Raw genomic sequence first — 22,632 nt, forward strand, 5'->3', positions numbered from 1 at the left:
CTTTTATCCCTCTACCTTCTTTCTCTCCTCCTTTGTCTATCCCTCGCTCTCCTCATTTTCCCTGTCTACTCTGCTTTACTTTTGACCCTATTTGCCCCTCCCCAATGCCCTGTCTTTACCCTCCCCAATGCCCTGTCTTTACCCTCCCCAATGCCCTGTCTTTACCCTCCCCAATGCCCTGTCTTTACCCCCCAATCCCCAATGCCCTGTCTTTACCCTTCCCAATGCCCTGTCTTTACCCTCCCCTCCCCAATGCCCTGTCTTTACCCTCCCCAATGCCCTGTCTTTACCCTCCCCAATGCCCTGTCTTTACCCTCCCCAATGCCCTGTCTTTACCCTCCCCAATGCCCTGTCTTTACCCTCCCCAATGCCCTGTCTTTACCCTCCCCAATGCCTTGTCTTTACCCTCCCCAATGCCCTGTCTTTACCCTCCCCAATGCCCTGTCTTTACCCTCCCCAATGCCCTGTCTTTACCCTCCCCAATGCCCTGTCTTTACCCTCCCCAATGCCCTGTCTTTACCCTCCCCAATGCCCTGTCTTTACCCTCCCCAATGCCCTGTCTTTACCCTCCCCAATGCCCTGTCTTTACCCTTCCCAATGCCCTGTCTATACCCTCCCAATGCCCTGTCTATACCCTCCCCAATGCCCTGTCTATACCCTCCCCAATGCCCTGTCTATACCCTCCCCAATGCCCTGTCTTTACCCTCCCCAACATCTGCTAACCATGTGTATGTGACAAATAAAATTTGATTTGATTTGCCCTGTCTTTACCCTTCTCAATGCCCTGTCTTTACCCTTCTCAATGCCCTGTCTTTATCCTTCCCAATGCCCTGTCTTTATCCTTTATCCTTGCTCTCCTCCCTCGTCCCCTAGCCCCTTTTCTGTTTGTAATCGACAGCATGTACTGTATGAGTACATACATCTGGGTTTGTGTCCAGAATTGCACCATATTCACTTTTTAGTGCAGTACTTTTGACCAGGGCCTATATAGCTCTGATCAAAAGTAGTGCACTATAGAGTGAATAGGGTGCCATTTTGAACTCATTCTGGGTCTTCCAGGCCCATCCCAGTATCAGGTTTTTCAACAGTCCTGGATCCCCTCTGACCTTTGATCCAGTCTAGGGTAAAGAGAAGGTGGCTGTGCAGATACTGTTGCCTCAGGTCAAGTCTTGGGCTCTGGAACCAGGACCAGACCACTGTTTCTCTGTAAACTCATCTTTAGGTCCAACCCTGCTTCCCAGCCACAGCCTCAGTGACCCCCGTGGAGCTTTTGATTCAGTGGGCAAAGGGCCCAGGTTACTAAAATAATCTACATAGTACAGTGCCTTCTGTACTACTCTAGTCTAGATGGCCTCATGGCCACACTCAGGAAAGTCATAGTAAATAATCAATCTCTCTCCCTCCCCTCTTTCTCTCTCTCTCTCTCTAAGTAGATGACACAGTCCTGGACCATGTAAGGGAGCTGAAGGCGCAATCTGCAGTGTTTCTACCGGAGAGAGCGACGGGGAGAGTGAGGGAAGAGGAGGAGCGAGGAATGGGCATGGGGAAGAATATCACCTCTAAGTCGATGGAGGGAGAAGGGGCAAAGTATGAGGAGGAGAACAAACACAGAGCAGACTTCTACCCCATTCCGGTACAGTATACTTGTGTGCGCGAGTGCGTGTGTATGTTTTTCTGTCTGTATGCATGCATCTGTGTGCGTGTCTTGCTTGCACAGGGGGATTTAGGCAGTTAAGGGTCATCAAGCTGACACACTGACAGAGGATTGATTTGTAATGACAGGGTTAGGCCACCGTACACACAGACCTGTCATTAGGATCACTTAACACTCTTCAAGGTCACACACAAACACACATGTCGTGACAGTTTTCTTTTTGTTCTGGCCATTCCCTCTTGGCTGTAGCACAGTCCCCTCATGGGCGTCACACCACAACTCAACTAGAACGAGGGTTTCCCGAGCCACAAACAGATGGACGGACGCATGTGATACTGAGAAACCCCAACACAAAGCCTGTCCTGTTTTTGATTCCATCAGAGATTTACAACCATAGTGCCTTAACGTATTCACATTTTCTTGTGTTACAGCCTGAATTAAAAATGGATTTTAAAAAAGTTAAAAAAAAATCTGCACCCATCTACCCCATAAAGAGAACGTGTTTTTATAAATGTAAATTTGCTAATTTATTAAATATTCACACACTTCAGTCGATACATGTTGGAATCACCTTTGGCAGCAATTACAGTTGTGAGTCTTTCTTGGTAAGTCTCGAAGAGGTTTGCACACCTGGATTGTACAATACAGTGCATTCTGAAGGTATTCAGACCCCTTGACTTTTTCCACATTTTGTTACATTACAGCCTTATTCTCAAATTGCTGAAATCTTTTTTCTTCTTCTAATCAATCTACACAAAATACCCTATAACGACAAAGCAAAAACAGGTTTTTAGAAATGTTTGCAAATGTATGAAAAATAAAATAAAAAAACTTTACTCAGTGCCTTGTTGAAGCACCTTTGGCAGTGTTTACAGACTCAAGTCTTCTTGGGTATGACGTTACAAGCTTGGCACACCTGTATTTTGGGAGTTTCTCCCATTCTTTTCTGCAGATCCTCTCAAGCTCTGTCAGGTTGAATGAGGAGTGTCGTGCACAGCTATTTTCAGGACTCTCCAGAGATGTTTGCTCGGGTTCAAGTCCGGACTCTGGTTGGGCAAGTCAAAGCCACTCCTGCGTTGTCTTGGCTGTGTGCTTAGGGTCGTTGTCCTGTTGGAAGGTGAACCTTTACCCCAGTCTGAGGTCCTGAGCACTCTGGAGCAGGTTTTCATCAACGATCTCTCTGTACTTTGCTCTGTTCATCTTTCAATCGATCCTGACTAGTCTATGCTGCCACCACCATGCTTTACCGTAGAGATAATGCCAGGTTTCCTCCAGACGTGACGCTTGGCATTCAGGCCAAAGAGTTCAATCTTGGTTTCATCAGACCAGAGAATCTTGTTTCTCATGGTCTGAGAGTCCTTTAGGTGCCTACAAGTGGCCTGTCATGTGCCTTTTACTTGATGACTGGCTTTTGTCAGGCCACTCTACCGTAAGGTTCTGATTGGTGGAGTGCTGCAGAGATGGTTGTCCTTCTGGAAGGTTCTCCCATCTCCACAGAGGAACTCTGGAGCTCTGACAGTGCCATTCTCCCCCGATTGCGCAGTTTGGTCGGGCAGCCAGCTCTAGGAAGAGTCTTGGTGGTTCTGAACTTTTTCCATTTAAGAATGATGCAAGCCACTGTGTTCTTGGGGACCTTCAATACTGCAGCCATTCTTTCGTACCCTTCCCCAGATCTGTGCCTCGACACAATCCTATCGTGGAGCTCTACGGACAATTCCTTCGATCTCATGGCTTGGTTTTTGCTTGGACGTGCACTGTCAAATGTGGGACCAAATCATGCCCAATAAATTGAATTTACTGCAGGTGGACTCCAAGTTGTAGAAACATCTCAAGGATGATTAATGGAAAAAAGATGCACCTGAGCTCAATTTTGAGTCTCACAGTAAAGGGTCTGAATACTTATGTATATATGTTTTATTTATTTTTTATATAAATATGCAAAAAATTAAAAATATGTTTTTGCTTTGTCGATTATGGGTATTGTGTGTAGATTGAGGATTTTTCTTATTTATCCATTTTAAAATAAGGCTGTAACGTAACAAATTGTGGAAAAAGTCAAGGGGTCTGAATACTTTCCCAATGCACTGTATTTGCACATTATTATTTTTTTTAATTCTTCAAGCTCTGTCAAGTTTGTTGTTGATCAATACTAGACTGACATTTTCAAGTCTTGCCATAGATTTAAGTCAAAACTATAACTAGGCAACTCCGGAACATTCAATGTCATCTTGGTAAGCAACTCCAGTGTATATTTGGCCTTGTATTTTAGGCTATTGTCCTGCTGAAAGGTGCATTTGTCTCAGTGTCTATTGGAAAGCAGACTGAACGAGATTTCCCGCGGGGATTTTGCCTGTGCTTAGGTCTACTCCGTTTCTTTTTATCCTAAAAGAACTCCCTAGTGTATGCCAATGACAAGCATACCTATAACATGATGCAGCCACCACCACGCTTGAAAATATGAAGAGTGGTACTCAGTGATGTTGTGTTGGATTTGAGGTTGAATCTGTGTTTGAAATTCACTGCTCGACTGAGGGACTTTGCAGATAATTGTATGTGTGGGGTACAGAGATGATGTAGTCATTCAAAAACCATGTTAAACACTAACACTATGCACACAGTCCATGCAACTTATTATGTGACTTATTAATCAACATTTTTACCCCTGAACTTATTTTGGCTTGCCATAACAAATGGGTTGAATGTTTATTAACTCAAGACATTTCAGCTTTTCATTTTTAATTAGTTTGTTAACATTTCCAAAAACACAATTCCACTTTGACATTATGATGGGGTATTGTGTGTCGGTCCGTGACACAAAATCTCAATTGAATCCATTTTAAATTCAGGCTGTAACACAACAAAATGTGGGGAAAAGTCAAAGGGTGTGAACACCTGTCTGAATGCACTGTTTTATTATAAGTATCCAATTCACATGCTCCTCTCTGCTGTTACTGAATGGCTGAATGGGACAGAGGTGGATAAAGGGACACAGTGGCTATTCTCAATGACCTGTACAGCAATAGTCCCACCTCCCTCCCTTATGTCATTATTTTTTCTTCTTAATCCTCACCTCGCTCTCCCCTCCATAGCTCTCTCCCTGCATGCCTTCCCCAAGGTTACTAGTTTTGTGATGTTCTGGGACATTAGTTAATGTCCATTAATACAAATGACAGACAGACGGACAGAGAAACCAAACAAAAACAGACCGTGTAATGTATAATCTTTCATTTAAGATCCATTGTCTAGAACCTAATATTCAGTTCATTCTGAGGTCTCTCATCTGTTGTCTGCTCTGCCAGAAGTGATCTTTACAAGCTAGTGAAAAATGGGCAGTAGGATCAAATGTAATGTGTCCCCAGGCAAGGTTCTCTATCTCTCTCTTAAACACACACACACACACACACACACACACACACACACACACACACACACACACACACACACACACACACACACACACACACACACACACACACACACACACACACACACACACACACACACACACACACACACACACACACACGGTTTAATGCCGATGACATTTGAGTCAGAACGAAAGTCATTTGTTATTTTTCATGCCTGACAGACGAGGTGCAAAGACGCATCCTCAAAGTGTGTGTGTGTGTTCGTGACCTTCATCTATAATTTGCTAACCAAGTCACAGACAGAGAACACAACCATCAAACAGGATACAACACACACCCTGGATCCCTAGAGCATATGTGTGTCCGACAGTGTGAAGAATAGACCAGTGCATGTACTAATGAAGGAACTAATTTACTTATGGCCCTCTTTTCCCCTGGTTCCTTTTTATTAAGCTGAGCTGCAAAGGCCCCCAAAGCAACACAGAGGCTGTCCTTGTGTGTTAGGTTCAATCGATTTGTTAACCTTACCCAAGCATTATCAATGTCCTTGCTTTGCTTTCCTTGAAATGAAATACTACTCTCTTGCAGATACACACACACACACACACACACACACACACACACACACACACACACACACACACACACACACACACACACACACACACACACACACACACTTTGTGCGTATGCAAGTGTGTTAGTTGTGTTACTTTTAACCCTTCCTGGTTAAATAAAAAAAGAAAATGTAGTGTGTGTGTGTGAACTGTTTGCAAAACACTTAAGGGGGCGTTTTTGCTCTGCCAAAACAAACGGTATCACTGCAAATGCACAGTGTATGAGCATAACACTTCATTCAAAAGTTTGGAATGCAACAAACCCACCATAGCACTTTCTATTGTATGTATTGTAAACATGCATTATACATTCTGCATGATACGATCTCTACCGCTCCTCCTTCATTGACATGTTGTAGACCTGCTGTTGAAGGGCCTGAAATACATGTTGTTGGGAGTAAGACCGTGATAATGACATTGTCAGTTCTTGGTAATTACATTATTTGTGTATGTACTGTCCTGTAGATGGATAGAGTGTTGCCATGTATCTGTCTGTGCTGTACTGTAGGTGGTGGTTAACGGAGTGGGACAGGCCGCCGGAGAGCAGGACACTGAAGACACTGAGCTGATGGCCGTCTACACTGAAGAGAACCAGGGAGGAGAGAAAGTACAAGGCGCACGCACACTTCAAACTCCTAACTCTCCCTTCTCACTAATCGCCCTACATCCTCTGTTTATCCTTACCTTCCTCCCCCTCTCTCCCCTAGCTTGCTCTTTTGATCATCCCCTCCTCTCCCTGTCACTGTGACTCTGCACTTTTCCCCTCGCGTGAGAACAAGACATGAAAGAGACCGAGAGAGAGAGAGAGAGAGAGAGAGAGAGAGAGAGAGAGAGAGAGAGGTCAGAGGCAGGAAGAAGTTCTCATCGCTGTCTGTTTTGAATCTCTCTTTCTTATTCTCTCTCTCCCTCTACGTTTCTAAATCTCTCCCTCCCTAGTCTTTCTTCATTACCAAACTCTCTTGCTGAATCTTTTAGTTTCTCTTCTGTCATTCTGAATTCCCCGCTCCCCACTCCTCCCCCTCTGTCTCTGTCTGGACATGTGGCTGTGACCTCATCAGCCTGTGACTATGGGCCCTGGTCGAAAGTAGTGAACTAAATAGGGAATAGGCCATTTGGGCCTATAATTGATCCTACCGCATGTTACTCATGTCAGTAACTAATGCTTTAATGACAGCCCCTAGAGTGGTTGGGTTCAGGTTTTACATCCCTCGGGCACACACACACTTACAAATAGATTGCTACCTGTAACGCTAAACTACACTTAGACAAACACTTAGTCTTAACCCTTTACTCCAGAGACCATCTAGCCTGTGGTGTTTTTGAGGTTTTACATCTATAGTTCTCACCATTTTGTTTGTGTGTAGAGTTCCATGTCGGAGACTTTGGACAGTGCAAACAGTATGGACGCCAGGAGAATGGACATGATCTACACCATTGAAGACACTCCTCCCTGGTACCTGTGTATATTCCTGGGCTTACAGGTGAGACTCATGCAAGCACACACACACACACAAACACATCCCCCTTGGTACCTCTGGGTTACCTTTTTAAAGGGGTATTGTGATATTCTGGCAATGAAGCTGTTTTTGAATGTCAGATGAACTTGTTGATACCATTTGTATGTCTCTGTGTACAGTATGAAGGAAGTTAGAGGTAGTTTCGCGAGCCAATGCGAGCTAGTATTAGGGCAATGACAGGAAGTCTACATAGCGTACCTGTAGACTTCTAGTCATTGCGCTAATTAGCATTGGCTCGAGAAGCTATCTCTAACTACCTCCAACTAGTCAGTTAAGAACACATTCTTATTTACAATGACGGCCTACCTCGGCCAAACCCTCCCCTAACCCGGCCTACGCTGGGCCAATTGTGCACCTCCTTATGGGACTCCCGATCACTGCCGGTTGTGATACAGCCTGGGATCGAATCCGGGTCTTTAGTGAAGCCTCTAGCACTGCTACTACACGCAGAGACATAAACATGGTATCCACAAGTTCATTTGACTCTGGGTCTGTAGAAAAACGTCTTACAGATGTCTGATCTTAACTTGATCAGTCTTTTGTTGCAGAGAATTTTCCTGAAGGTTCGGGAAATTAAAATGAATCTTGTGATTGGCAAAAAAAATGAGCAGTTCTCTTTCTCTCCATTCGGGGGCAGTCGAGTCATTGGGATCAGGGCTCGCTATCTTAAAATAATGTTCTCGCTCGCTCATGCTATAGGCTTAGGTTGTATTACTGCAACACTTAAATGTGCAAGAATGTATCTGAGGTGCAGCCATACACATCAACAACCGTCATTTTACATGGCTTAATAACGCATTGTAGTTATTGGTCTCTACTAGGCTACGATATACAAGTGTCGAAACGAGGAAATGCTTTATTTCTATTGTACAGAATGCTTGTAAAATAGATCAAACGCCCATAGTCTGTTACAAATGGACCAAATTGTTTCGATGACCATACCAACCGGCGGGCGAACATATCTTGAAAGACTTTGGCTGTAAGCAGGCCTAAGGCAGAGAGGAAGAGGCAAAGTGAGAAGGCTCACTCTCGGCAAAATAAGCCCAATGCGTTTCTATGGGCTTAATCTGCAGATCTAAGCTTGTTGCCTGCCTTTGGGACGACCCCCATTGGGCAAAGACATGAGCATCTCGTCATTATCTACAGATCTCTGACTAAGGTAATCCTGACATCATCGATTTGGAAGCGGTAGAGGTGACCAATAATGCTTGCAATTGAGATCAGCTGTGTGGGTGAATTTAGCGCATATTGATGGTTTAACGAGACCAATAATTTGGTTGCAATAAGCCCCTTGTTATTTTGTTATATTCCGATAGGCTACCCGTTAGCTTATTCATAGTCACATAATGAAAGGTTTGAAAACAGATAATCTACTGTTTGTGTTTCCCTGGCTAAATTGATGATTGACAGATGTAGGCCTACAGTACTGTAGAACGATGAACTTTCCTCCAGTGTGGATGCTCGCCCATGTTTTATAGTTAGGCTATGTATAATTTGCAGAGGTGGGTAGAGTACTTAAGTAAAAGTACCGTTCATTTCAGCCTTAAGAAACTACTGAATTAAGAGTAAAAATAGTATCCGGTCAGAAAACTACTTAAGTACTAGTTACAAATTTTGTTTGGTAATTTTTTTTACCCCTGTTGGTAAACTGTGAAAGCAAAAACAAAAGGATAACAACTTAGTGCAATGTATTTCTTATTAAAGCCTGACAGCACCATCTTGCAAATGTCCCCCAGCACAGATACTCTCCAATGAAAACTGACATTAAACAAAGCCCGTAGGCTGTACAGTTTCAATTGTGGTCTTTCAATGTTGACTTAATATCTTTCAATGTGCACAATTTCATAAAGCTACATGGTACTCGAAACATTGGAATTATTTTACAATTTCAATACCATTTAATGAACATTTATTTCACAATATCATTTCAAGTGTATGTGATGGTAAATGCATACTAAAAATATTTACAGCAAGTGTGATGTTTAATTTTTCACTCTGAATGAACAGGTTAGTGTTACAACAGTCAAACAATCAGTACCGAAATGTCACTATCAATCATGTTACTAGTATGCAAATCAGACACATTTCACCATGGACTTAAATTGACGTAATTTTTTAAAATAGATTTTAGCTAATCCTAACCCTATTCCTAACCTTAATCTACTCTAACCTGCTACGTTAATTCTCCTAACCTGCTTCGAAAAGTCCATTTTTGATTAGCTGTATCTCTTCTTTCCTTGGCTGGCCCATTCTCCTCACCCTCGGTTGTGCCGCTACAAGCTGTAAATAAAAAGACAAAAAAAAAAAGTGATTTCTAGTCTGGCACAAAAAGCTTACTGAGATGATACACTGACTGTATAACAGAGGTGCTTATAGGCCCTGTCACAAAAACTGAATGACATTTAGACAGAGAGAGAGAGCAATGCATGGGAGGATGCTGCAGTAGACTGAACCGTTGATCTAGCTAACTTTAGCTCGTTACATGGTTGACTCTACAGTTAGCTAGCTTAGACAGCGTATCTAGTTTCAACCTAATGCGATAGCTAGTTGGCTATTGCCACACACATCTGATTACTCTATTCACTATTTTTGCCAATAACAAAGTGACTAGTTGGGAAACGGAGATCGTATGAGGAGCTTAAAACAGGAGATTCATATTTTTCTGTCAAATTCTGGGTTAGCCAAAACTAGCTAGTTAGCTACCTAGGCATTTCATTTGCACTTGTCCTCAACTCAATTTTAGCAGCAGAATTATATTTTAGAAATACTTATCTTACTCCAGAAATGTATAATATTGCAAACGCAGAAGGTAATTAAAGTGCAATTTACCTCGCATATGGACAAGAACCCAAGAACAAAAATATGAAGAGCTGTGGTCGAGATTGAACTGGGTTTGACGGACGAATTTGAGAGTCAATGGATTTAAGAGTTTTGATGACAAGCTATTTTGAATACATTTCCTTGGTCAGCAGCTGTACACACTGGACCACAAAGACACTGAGATAACCATTAATTTAGTTAGCCTATTGCTTGCCCCACCTGCCCTGAATGACGTATCACCACTGGTTTTTTCTGCAGTTGACTGTCTGATTATATGTGTAATATGCAAATAATGCCATGTTGACTCTTTATGTAATATGCAAATAATGACAACTGCCTTGTGTCCTCAGAGATATTCTATTACCTAGGCTGCAACTGAATAACATGGCTTCCTCTCCTTGTCTCCTCTCCTTTATCTGCACTGATGTGAAAGGTAATGCCTGATCGGGATCCTCCCTATTTCTTTAACCTGTCCTTTGTTACCAGTGCAGATGAACAAGAGGAGACAAAAAGTGGAAGCCACTTCAGACAATGTTCAGATGCAGCCATGCCCAGATCAAAAAATGCCATCTCACTGCTTATTCAAGTGTCCTCCTATTTCCCCTTCTATAACACATGTGATGTAACATAGTCTCCCCACTTCTGATGTAACTAAGCCCCTCCCCTTCAAACTGATGCTTATAAAACATACTCTTATGAAAGTTGATGCTCTGCTTCACTGTCGCACGCACACACACACACTTTCACAATTTAACCCTCTCTTCTCTCACTCTAGCACTACCTGACATGTTTCAGTGGTACCATTGCGGTGCCATTCCTGCTAGCTGAAGCCATGTGTGTAGGGTTTGACCAGTGGGCTACCAGTCAGCTCATAGGAACTATCTTCTTCTGTGTGGGAATCACCACCCTGCTACAGACGACACTGGGCTGCAGGTACACACACACACACACACACACACACACACACACACACACACACACACACACACACACACACACACACACACACACACACTGTGATGGGTTTAGGGCATATGCAGGCACCAAGGGAAACTGTAGGCCAGTGTTGTGGCTACAGGCCTATGTCCATAATACTCTAGAATACTCTGCTATTGATCTTCTCTCCTGCACTTTCCCCTTTACTGCTTGTAAAATGTTTTACATCCCTCTCTCCATCTCCTCTCTCTCCTTATACCCTCTGCCTCTCACCCCCTCCTCTGTCCTCGCTCTCCCTCCTCTCTCTCCTTATACCCTCTGCCTCTCACCCCCTACTCTCTCCCCTGTCCTCGCTCTCCCTCCTCTCTAAGTACCATGTTGGCATAATAGACAGTGAAGAGACTGTGAAAAGTCACTCCTCCATCCTTTCTCTTCCTCTGTTCCTCCTGCATTCCTCTTTATCCCTCGTGTGTGTGTGCGGTGTGTGTGTGTGTGTGTGTGTGTGTGTCAAATCTTATTGATCACATACACATTTAGCAGGTGTTATTGCGGGTGTAGCAAAATGTGTGTCTGGGGGGTTCCTCCAAACTGGCACCATATTCTGACTGCTCTGGTCAAACGTAGTGCACTATGATATAGGGAGCCATTTGGGTTGTCAGCCTGAGTATGTCATGAATGTTTGGTGTCAACAGTAAACCAAACTGTGGGAGAAGATATCCTTAGCTTTACATTCTACACAATGTGGTTAGCGTTAGGGACATGTTTAGGGCTACATGGTGAGGAGCATTGACTGAATGGACAAACAAGCACTCCATTTAATTTTTTTCTCTCTCTCTCTTCCCACTCTCCCTCTACAGGAAACACTCTACCCTTTTCTTTTTCTCTCCTTTTCGTTCCCTCTTTCTTTTTCAGTTCTTCCTCTCCTCACTGTGGTTAGAGGTTCAAATTTGACTCCGTGAGTCAGTGTGACCTGAGATGCCCTTCTGTTCTCTCCTCTCTGTCTCTCCCTCCCCTTGCCCACTCTCTCGCTCACTCTAGAAATATGATATCCTTTAGAAATACCACAGCCAGGTTTCATCATTGTTGCCATGGTTATTATCGCTACCACACGTGAATGTGTTGCTAGATGCCATGTCACGTCATGGTAATCTGTTTGTAATTGTGTTTGCACGTCTCAGTCTCATGGCCAAGACACAGCAGCACTGACAGGAAATCACTGCACGCACACGCTGGACACACAGAAGGTACTCCGCTAGTCTCATGGCCTTGAGTGATTCCTGTGTGAAACGAGAGAATTAAGCAGTATTTTACTGTTTCAGCGGCTACAGTGTCTAATAGTCAGGCTACAGCCCTGAAAGGAACTGGACATACACTCACAGACCAGTGGTATGGCAGACCTCTGTCTGCCTGGCTCTCACACACTCCTCTCAGCTCAAGTAGAAACCAGGCGTTCAGCCACATAGGACTGCTGTGAAAAATGGGTTGATGTAATTTAAGCTGTGTCCAACTGAACCCTTCAACCGAAGAACCATAAATGTGGGCCAAAGAGCTCTATTTTCATGTCATCTGACCATAGCACCGCCTGGAGTTTGATAAACGCCATTGGCACTTGGATTGGAACCGGTTCTACGGTCAGATAACATTAAAACATAGCTAGAAGGCCATGCACACCCGTGGTGGGTTTGGCGTTGAAAAAAAAGAATATGCAGAAAACTACCTCATACTTATGGTAAAATATAATTTACATTTTGAGCATGCGACATAGCACAGCATTTATTTTAGTCTTTTTTTGCTCATCTTTATCAAGGGTATCAATAATTATGGACCTGACTCTCCTGTCTTTAGTCCTGCAGTTAGGACTGATCACACAGAGAAGCATGCACAGCACTAGCATACACAGAGGATTAACCTATACATAGCAATTGTGCGCCATAGAGGGATGTGATTTCCGACAGATAACTTAGGGATAAATATGTTTTGTTGTCCCGCAGATAGTTTGGAAGAAGTTTCCTTTCTGCTTCATATGTGTTAGTCTACCTATTGTAATAAAAGCACATTTGCTGCTTCATTCACACAATCAGAATTCGCTGCTTCTAGTTAAGTTGCCTGTCTAGAAATCCGAGTAGGGAGCACCAACTAAAAGTGTTAACCATCTACCAAGACAACTGGAGAACTTGGCCAGCCTCTCTTAAATAGCACGTGGGTAAGCAAAGGTGAAAGACCTTCCCACTAACGAGATGGCAACCAGCACAGGTGTAACACATACTGACTAAGGAGGTGACACCAATCGGTGTGCCCCATGCACTAACGAGCTACATGTGCTAAAGTCCAACCTAAAACAAAAACTGTAACTGTTTGCAAAGTATTTCAAGAAACTGGAAAACATATCAAGCAAGTATTTTTATGTTCCACAAGTATTATCAGAGTAACTGTTTTGCACAGATCATTATCAGACTCAAGTTACAAATGCTGGTAAACACAAATATATTTTGTTTACATTTTTTCACAAAAGTAATGCCCTGGTCCTTTACTAATCCTGTATTAGCAGACCGATAGACATATTCAGCACCAGCAATCAACATGTTTTTCTACATGTAACAATGTGCAGGGCTCTAGCTGTGCCACTAGAAATTCTGGTTCGAGTCCAGGCTCTGTCGCGACCGGGAGACTCATGAGGCAGTGCATAATTGTCCCAGCGTCGTCCACGTCGTCCAGGTTATGGAGGGTTTGGCTGGCATGGATATTCTTGTCCTCTCGCACACTAGCGACTCCTGTGGCGGGCCGGGCGCAATGCACGCTGACAAGGTCGCCAGGTGTTTCCTCCGACTCGTTGGTGCGACTGGCTTCCGGGTTAAGCGGGCATTGTGTCAAGAAGCAGTGCGGCTTGGCTCTCGACCTTCCCCTCTCCTGAGTCCGTACGGCAGTTGCAGCGATGGGACAAGACTGTAACTACCAATTGGGGACAAAAAGGGCTAATAAAAAATAAAAATAAACTTCCTTCACCACAGATCAGCGAAGCGAAAAAAGTATGTTTGCTCGGACTTCTGCAGAGTCCGCCTCACAGTAAATGCTGTATGGCCACAGCAGATGTTGGAGTGACCATGTATAGCCTATAAGTTGCTTTGGATAAAAGTGTCTCTTAAATGCCATTTATTTAATTGTTATTATTATATTCATAGAGTGGGCTATATCGCCTATGCATAGGTGGAGAAGCACTGGGCAATTATCTTTCCAAGGAAATGTACTAAATACATATGATTACGCTATAGTTTACTACATTGACATTAATATTGATAAATACCTAGACATAAATATTGATCACCCGTATTGTCTCTGTCTGAACATCATCCCACTCCTATAAAACATAGCTCAAGAGAATATGCAAGTCTCTCCAACTCTGCTATATTAAAACTACGTCTAGCCTATTGGCTGATTATATCTGGGTAATACCGATAGTCTAATATAATGGTTCACGTGAGATTCAGTGTTAATTTATGTATTTCTTAGGTTATATTTGCCCATTTTGATATTGCCTATGCGCTTAAAATTGCGGTACTGCTTTTGGTTTCGCGACCAATTCTTGTTGTAGTGGAGTCGGCGGGTGCGGTATGAAAGCTGCGGGAGTGGTATAAATAAATCCGTCCCGCGCAGACCTCTAATGCCCCGATCAGTTAAAAAATATATATATCATATGCCATCTAATGAACATTATCACAGGCTGCGAGAACTCAAAGAAGCATTTGAGAAGTTGTTAGTGAGAGCTGTTCTCTGCTTCATTGTATATCTCTCACAACACAATCTGTAGCCAACGGATCAAACGTCAATATGACGTCCATCTTTTCACTAATGACTGTCATTTCTGTGTCACAAATCACAGCTATCTGTGTCACCTCTGCAACATGGAGAGGGCGGGAGTGGGAGTGGAGTGGAGTGGAGGGGAGGGGAGGGGAGGGGGGGGGGGCTGAGGTTGAGGGCTGAAGAGATGGATAAGAGGCGACAAAGGCAGGGCGGAAGGGAGGCAAAGAGAAATGGAGAGTGAGTGGTGAGGAGTGCTAGTGGCTGTGTTTGATGAGTCACAGTGTCCAGTGAGGTCAGATCAGTGAGCACACACACTGTTCTAGGAAAGGTGACTTGTTTGTGTGTGTGCTGACATGTGCCCCTACCAGTGTATTTCTAAAGTGTTTCTGTCTGAGTGTAGCTCTGATGTGTGTGTGTTTGCGTGTCAGTGTGTGCACAGCTGGTCCCACCTGGGGACAACATGTGACCCTCTGAAGTAGATGAGTGCTGCTGGGTAAATTGGTGTCTGTGTTTGTCACGATCTCTCCCCCTTTCTCTCTCGTTCTCTCTCTCTCCATCTGTCTCACTCCCCCCACACACACACGTCAGTGAAGATGACACTCAAATGGCCTACTTTCAGTCTAATCTACTATATATTGAGCAAAAATATAAACTGAACATGCAAATATTTCAAAGATTTTACTGAGTTCATATAAGGAAATAAGTCAATTGAAATAAATAAATTGGTTCCTAATCTATGGATTTCACATGACTGAGAATACAGATAATCATCTGTTGGTCACAGATACCTTTAAAAAAATAAAGGTAGGGGTGTGAATCAGAAAAGCAGTCAGTACTGGGTGTAATCACCATTTGCCTCATGCAGCATGACACATCTCCTTCGCATAGAGTTTATCAGACTATTGATTGTGGCCTGAGGAATGTTGTCCCAGTCCTCTTCAATTGCTGTGCAAAGTTGCTGGATATTGACAAGAACTGGAACACACTGTTGTACATGTCGATACAAAGCTTCCCAAACCAGTGGTCAACATGTCTATGAGTATGCAGGCCATGGAAGAACTGGGACATTTTCAGCTTCTAGGAATTGTGTGCAGATCATGGGGCCGTGCGTTATCATGCTTAAACGTGAGACGATGGCAGCAGATGAATGACACAACAATGGGGCTTAGGATCTCATTACGGTGTCTCCATGCATTCAAATTAACATCAATAAAATACTAAATGTGTTTGTTGTCCGTAGCTTATGCCTGCCCTCACAATGTTGACGTCAGCAAGCTTCTCGCTCACATGACGCCATACTCTAAAACGACGTTGGAGGCAGCTTATGGTAGAGAAATTAACATTCAATTCTCTGGCAACCGCTCTGGTGGGCATTCCTGCAGTCGTCATGCCAGTTGGACGCTCCCACAAAACTTTTGACATCTGTGGTATTGTGTTGTGTGACAAAACTTCACATTTTTAAAGTGTCCCTTTTATTGTCCTCAGCACACGGTGCACCTGTGTAATGATCATGCTGTTTTAATCAGCGTCTTGATATGCCACACCTGTCTGGTGGATGGATTATCTTGGCAAAGGACAACTGGTTACTAACAGGGATGTAACCAAATTTGTTAATAGAATTTGAGGGAAAAAAAGAAGCTTTTTGTGCATATGGAACATTTCTGGGGTCTTTTATTTCAGCTCATGAACACATGGGACCAACACTTTACATGTTGCGTTTTTATATTTTTGTTCAGTGTAATAACAATAATGTTAGTAAAGTGATAGTTAATTTGATATATGTCAAACATTCAAATACAGAGCAGCTTTTCAAGGTACTTAACAGGCAAATGTCTATGTGTCATGACTGGTTACTAGTTGTCCTCCTATTTTTATTCATTGTTGACATAGCTAATTTCACCTGCCTTGTACATTTCCATGGATATCAGTTCCATGCTTATTCATCATTTATTAATCTCATCAATCTGGTTGTTGATTAGAGTTAATAATGATGTCCACCTGCACACTGACTGGCCAGCATTCAAATGAATGCTAATTATCAGCCACCACCTGCTCCATTCCAGCGCCACAGCTCTGTAAGTTTCCATGCTGTTGCTGTTACCTAGCCAGGGTAGACCCTGCTTCTGTGTTCACTAGTGACACCTATTGGACAGACAGGAGAACTGTTGGTTACATGACTTGAATCCACAGCCATAAGGGCTACGTAACACTGGCATATTCATCACATAACCATCATATGACAGCTGTTATCACACACACTATGGTAACTGACTTTACAGTGTTCAGCAATTTTACATGTGGGTTGCAGTCACTCCTTGTCCATAAACTGCATTCAAGGAAACTACATATTTATTATTTTCATTCTAAAGCACATCTATCACTTAAACAAATATGCTTAGTGTGTGTATTAGAAGAATGTGTGTGTGTGTTCTAATTGAGTGAGTTGCTGGTGTGTGTGTGTGTGTCACTTAGCTAAAAATATAATAAGATGCTTAGTGTGTGTGTATTGGTTTGTGTGTGCGTGTGTTGTCACTTAGCTAATAAGATAATAATCTGTTAATAAGATGCTTCATGTGTGTATTGGTGTGTGGTTGTTGTTCCAGACTTCCTCTGTTCCAGGCAAGTGCCTTTGCCTTCCTGGCTCCCGCCAGAGCAATCCTGTCACTAGACAAGTGGAAGTGCAACGCTACAGGTAAGCACAAACAACACACCCCACGAGTGCCTTCATTATGACCTGGTCTCACCCTCACTCTCCTGTCCACGTGATCTGGCATCAGTAGTGCTGACTGGCACCTCAGTTGGCATCAGATGAGGTTTTCAGGTTGGCATCAGATGAGGTTTCCAGGTTCGGTTGGTGTCCTGGAAAAACCTTGTATCTCTCTTTTTGTAGATTCTGATTTTATTAAATGTAAATCGATAGGAGTCATGCCCCTCCATGTTCCATGAAAGTTTCATTACTCTGGAAGTAGAACTAATAAAAGTCATACAAAACGCCTTGTGAACTAGCCTGGCTATTTGAGAACTGGTGTCAGCCAGAGTACTTGTGATCCTCCATGGCGATAGATCAGAAATCAAACCGTGACTTTTAACTTTTTTTTGAGATGCACATATTTTTCCAGGACGCAGACAATAACAGAATGATAAATATGTGTTTTAAGCTTTCTTTTATATGTCCTTTCTGTTTTCTTTTCTGTTTTTCTCACTCCATCTTTCTCTCTGTTACCTTCTCCGTCCCTCTGTCAGTGGTTCCTTCCATGTTCAACGAGACTGAGCTGCTCAACACTGAACACATCTGGCATCCCCGGATACGAGAGGTGAGAGAGAAGTTAAATGCGAGACGGAAGGGGAGGGAGCAGGAGACATGGGGGATATTTTATAGTATCCAATCTTTACACTGCATAGTGTACAGCGAGAGGCCTACTCCTGTGTTCTGTGTCAGTATTGTTAGATAGCACATCCCAGTGATACCCTCTGGGCCTACACTGAATCGCAGAGTAGATAGAGTTCTAAATGATGATGTTTGTTTAAACCTGTTGCTGTGACTCAGCCTTTGGCCTTGTGTGTGTGCGTGCGTGTGTGTTTGCGTGCGTGTGTGTTTGTGTGTGACAGAGGCCTTTAACTCGCATTAACCTTTTATAAGGCTTGTGTAAGCGGGTTTGGTAACCCTGTTTTGATGCGTGTGTGAGGCGGTAACTCAATCACGATGTCACAATGAATAGAATTAGAGATGAGGATGTCGATAGACTATCAAGGCTGTACCAAAGTCTGTCTCTTTGCCCTCCAGATCCAGGGGGCTATCATTGTGTCCTCTCTGATAGAGGTGTGTATTGGCTTCCTGGGGCTCCCTGGGCTCTTGTTGAAATACATCGGGCCCCTAACTATCACCCCGACTGTGGCCCTCATCGGCCTGTCTGGCTTCCAGGCTGCAGGGGAGAGAGCAGGGAAACACTGGGGCATCGCCATGCTGTGAGTAGTATACTGTGGCTCTAATCTCTGCTGACTCACACCTTTATAGTCCCCTATACATTCCCCAGCCCTCTATATGTTTTCCTATAGTGTCTGTTGTCTTTGTCTTGTTATGATGCATGGCAAATTTAGGTGAAAACAGAAAGTAAAATGATTTCTTATCTTATCGATCTTTTGTTATCCTATAAGACTGACTCCCGCCCCACAGAGGCATCCTTAGCCAATCAATTATCATAGCAGCCCATTAAATAGCCAATCAGAATGAATTACCGGCAGACTCAGTCGCCCCTGCGGAATGGAGGTGGGAACCCTTAGTGCTCAAGACAGACCTCTAGGCCTAGGTTCAGAAGGACTGTTGGTAATTGTTTGTGTCTGCTACATTGTTATTCATTTATTTATTTTGTCTCTTTTGGGAAAATTTTGTCTTGCGACTCATCTCAAACAACATAACATCTGTGTTTCTTTGCTATGTAAACTTCTTTGAGTTCTCAATGAATTGATTTCATTGTGTTTTTTGAGAATTACACCTTTGGATTCGGCTGTCTTTTTTTTGCAGTCTTCAACAACGGGTTATTGGTTCTCTTGACAAAACTGTTCTACATATCAAAGCAGATAGTGGATGTTTGCAAGTGTGCTTAGTGCTTTTTCCTTGACCCCTGACTTCTGTATTTCTTGCTCATTTTCTCTCTCCCACTCTCTAGGACTATATTCCTGGTGTTGTTGTTCTCTCAGTATGCGAGGAACGTACAGCTTCCTCTACCCATCTACAAGGCTAAGAAAGGTTGGACCTCTTATAGATTACAGCTCTTCAAGATGTTCCCTGTGAGTACCCTGACACACACACACACACACACACACACACACACACACACACACACACACACACACACACACACACACACACACACACACACAGAGAGAGATGTGCATGCACAGAGAAATACACTGGTAGGAGCATACACACCTAAATACACATCCCCTTTCCTGGAGTGTGCTTATTGATCCAGTCCATCACAGTGCCATGTGAGATAAGATAAATGGGCACACACTCCTCCATCTCTCTCCGTCTTTTAGATACCTCTTTCCATCCTCCCATTACCTGTCAAGTCCTGCTGTTCAAATCTTATTCGCCCTCCCCTGTCTCCTCCTCCCCCGTTCCTCTTAATAAGATCTGAAATGATTCAGCCCTCTGTGGTGCCCTTTTGACTTTGTTTTTCCCTGTTCTGAGCTGTATATATATCTCCTGTGTGCCTGTCTGTCTGGCCGTATGTGAAATTTGTTTAGCCTACTACTTACTAAAGCTGCATTCTGTGTACTAGTCATACTACATACTATTTAGAACATACTGTTTGGTAAAAACGTATGCAGTAAGCAACAAATATCAACATACTACTCATCCATACTGAGAATGTGTCATCTAATGCGCAATCGTGCTTGTTCCTTACCATTCGTAACTTTCTGTTTTTGCATACCCAAACGGCCTACTATTTAGTATGCATGTACGGGTATTCGGACGTGGCCTGTGTTGTAGACCGCCTGTACCCTCCATTCTGTTGGCAAATGTGCAATCACTGGAGAATAAGCTGGACAAGCTCAGTTTGAGACTATTACATCAACAAAACATTAAGAAAAAATAATATCCTATGCTTCTCTGAGTCATGGCTGAACAAGTACATGGATAATATACGGTTAGCTGGGTTTTCTGTGCATTGGCAGGAGAGAATGGTAGTGTCCAGTAAGCTCCGGGGGAGGGGTGTGTCTCTTTGTTAACAACAGCTGGTGCGCAATGTCTTATATTAAGGAAGGGTCAAGGTTCTGCTCGCTTGTTAGAATATCTCATGATAAACTGTAGACAACTATTTAACACAAGTTTTCATCTATATTTTTCGTAGTTGTTTATTTACCACCACAAACCGATGCTGACACTAAGACCGCACTCAACTAGCTGTATAGGGCCATAAACAAACAAGAAAATGCTCATACAGAGGCGGCGTTCCTAGTGGCCGGGGATTTCAATGCAAGAAAACTCAAATCAGTTTTACCTCATTTCTACCAGCATGTCACCTGTGCAACTAGAGGGAAAACAATTCTAGATCAGCTATACTCCACACACTGAGGCGAATACAAAGCTCTCCCTACTTTTGATGTCTGGCCATAACTCTATCCTCTTGATTCCTGCTTACAAGCAAAAAGGAGGAATCAGTGACTCACTCAATACGCAAGTGGTCTGATGAAGCGGATGCTAATCTACAGGACTTTCGCTATTGAGGAGTTTACCACATCAGTCACTAGCTTCATAAATAAGTGCATCAATTACGTTGTCCCCACAGTGACCATACGTACGTGCATATCTCAACCAGAAGCCATGGATTATAGGCAACATCCGCACTGAGCCAAAGACTAGAGTCGACGCTTTCAAGGAGTGGGCAGCCCAGCAATGCAAGCCTACCAGACAGGCTAAATATGTCTATGCTAACTTCAAGGCAAGCAAAACAGAACAATGTGTAAGAGCACCAGCTGTTCTGGATGACTGTGTGATAACTCTCTCCGTAGCCGATGTGAGTGAGCGCTTTAAAAAGGTTAACATTTGCGAGGCCTCAGGGCCAGATGGATTATCAGGATGCTTACTCGGAGCATGTGCTGACCAGCTGGCAATTGTCTTCACTGACATTTTCAACCTCTCCCTGACCCTGTCTGTAATACAGTGCATTCCGAAGGTATTCAGACCCCTTAACTCTTTCCACATTTTGCTACGTTACAACCTTACTCTAAAAAATAATTAAATTGTTGATCCCCCTCATCGATCTACACACAATACCCCATAATGATGAAGCAAAAACAGGTTTTTATAAATTAACAGAAGTATTAAAAATAAAACACAGAACTATCACATTTTACATAATTATTCAGACCCTTTACTCAGTACTTTGTTGAAGCACCTTTGGCAATGATTACAGCCTCATTTCATCTTGGGTATGATATGATACTACAAGCTTGGCACATCTATATTTGGAGTTCCTCCCATTCTCCTCTACAGATCCTCTCAAGCTATGTCAGGTTTGATGGGGAGCATCGCTGCACAGCTATTTTCAGGTCTCTCCAGAGATGTTAGATTGTGTTCAAGTCCGGGCTCTGGCTAGGCCACTCAAGGACGTTCAGAGACTTGTCCCGAAGCCACTCCTGCATTGTCTTGATTGTGTGCTTAGGGTTGTTGTCCTGTTGGAAGGTGAATCTTAACCCCAGTCTGAGGTCCTGAGGACTTTGGCCAGGTTTTCATCAAGAATCGCATGCTCTGTGCATCTTTCCCTCTATCCTGACTAGTCTCGCAGTCCATGCCGCTGAAAAACAACTCCACAGCATGATGCTGCTACCACCATGCTGCACCAGGCCAAATAGTTTAATCTTGGTTTCATCAGACCACAGAATCTTCTTTCTCGTGGTCTGAGAGTCTTTAGGTGCCTTTTGGCAAACTCCAAGAAGGCTGTATGTGCCTTTTACTGAGGAATGGCTTCTGTCTGGCCACTCAACCATAAAGGCCTGATTGGTGGGATTCTGCAGAGAAACTGAGCAATCGGGGAAAAGGGCCTTGGTCAGGGAGGTGAGCAAGAACCCGATGGTCACTCTGACAGAGCTCCAGAGTGCCTCGGTGGAGATGAGAGAACCTTCCAGAACCTTCCAGAATGCAAATTAATTACTTAAAAATAATACAATGTGATTTTCTGGATTTTTGTTTTAGATTCTGTCTCTCACAGTTGAAGTGTACCTATGATAAAATTTACAGACCTCTACATGCTTTGTAAGTAAGAAACACTGCCGATTTTGCAGGTTATCAAATACTTGTTCTCCCCACTGTACTTATTCAAGGGTTTTTCTTTATTTTTACTATTTTCTACATTGTAGAATAATATTGAATACATAAACTATGAAATAACACATGTGGAATCATGTAGTAACCA

The 22,632-nt window shown here is 43.2% G+C and overlaps 1 protein-coding gene across 2 annotated transcripts in view; it reads left to right on the forward strand.

Moving 5' to 3' along the window:
• Positions 1–22,632, forward strand: part of LOC124034197 (solute carrier family 23 member 2-like) — a 65,774-nt gene that overhangs the window by 37,587 nt on the left and 5,555 nt on the right. For both annotated transcript variants that reach the window (XM_046347066.1, XM_046347067.1), the window contains 8 exons: positions 1,434–1,633; positions 6,148–6,246; positions 7,004–7,120; positions 10,752–10,909; positions 17,314–17,402; positions 17,954–18,024; positions 18,495–18,676; positions 19,378–19,498. In XM_046347066.1, coding sequence (XP_046203022.1) covers positions 1,434–1,633; positions 6,148–6,246; positions 7,004–7,120; positions 10,752–10,909; positions 17,314–17,402; positions 17,954–18,024; positions 18,495–18,676; positions 19,378–19,498 — 1,037 coding nt within the window. The remainder of the gene's footprint in view (positions 1–1,433; positions 1,634–6,147; positions 6,247–7,003; positions 7,121–10,751; positions 10,910–17,313; positions 17,403–17,953; positions 18,025–18,494; positions 18,677–19,377; positions 19,499–22,632) is intronic.

Source organism: Oncorhynchus gorbuscha, linkage group LG04, assembly GCF_021184085.1.
Source record: "Oncorhynchus gorbuscha isolate QuinsamMale2020 ecotype Even-year linkage group LG04, OgorEven_v1.0, whole genome shotgun sequence".
Classification (NCBI taxonomy): domain Eukaryota; kingdom Metazoa; phylum Chordata; class Actinopteri; order Salmoniformes; family Salmonidae; genus Oncorhynchus; species Oncorhynchus gorbuscha.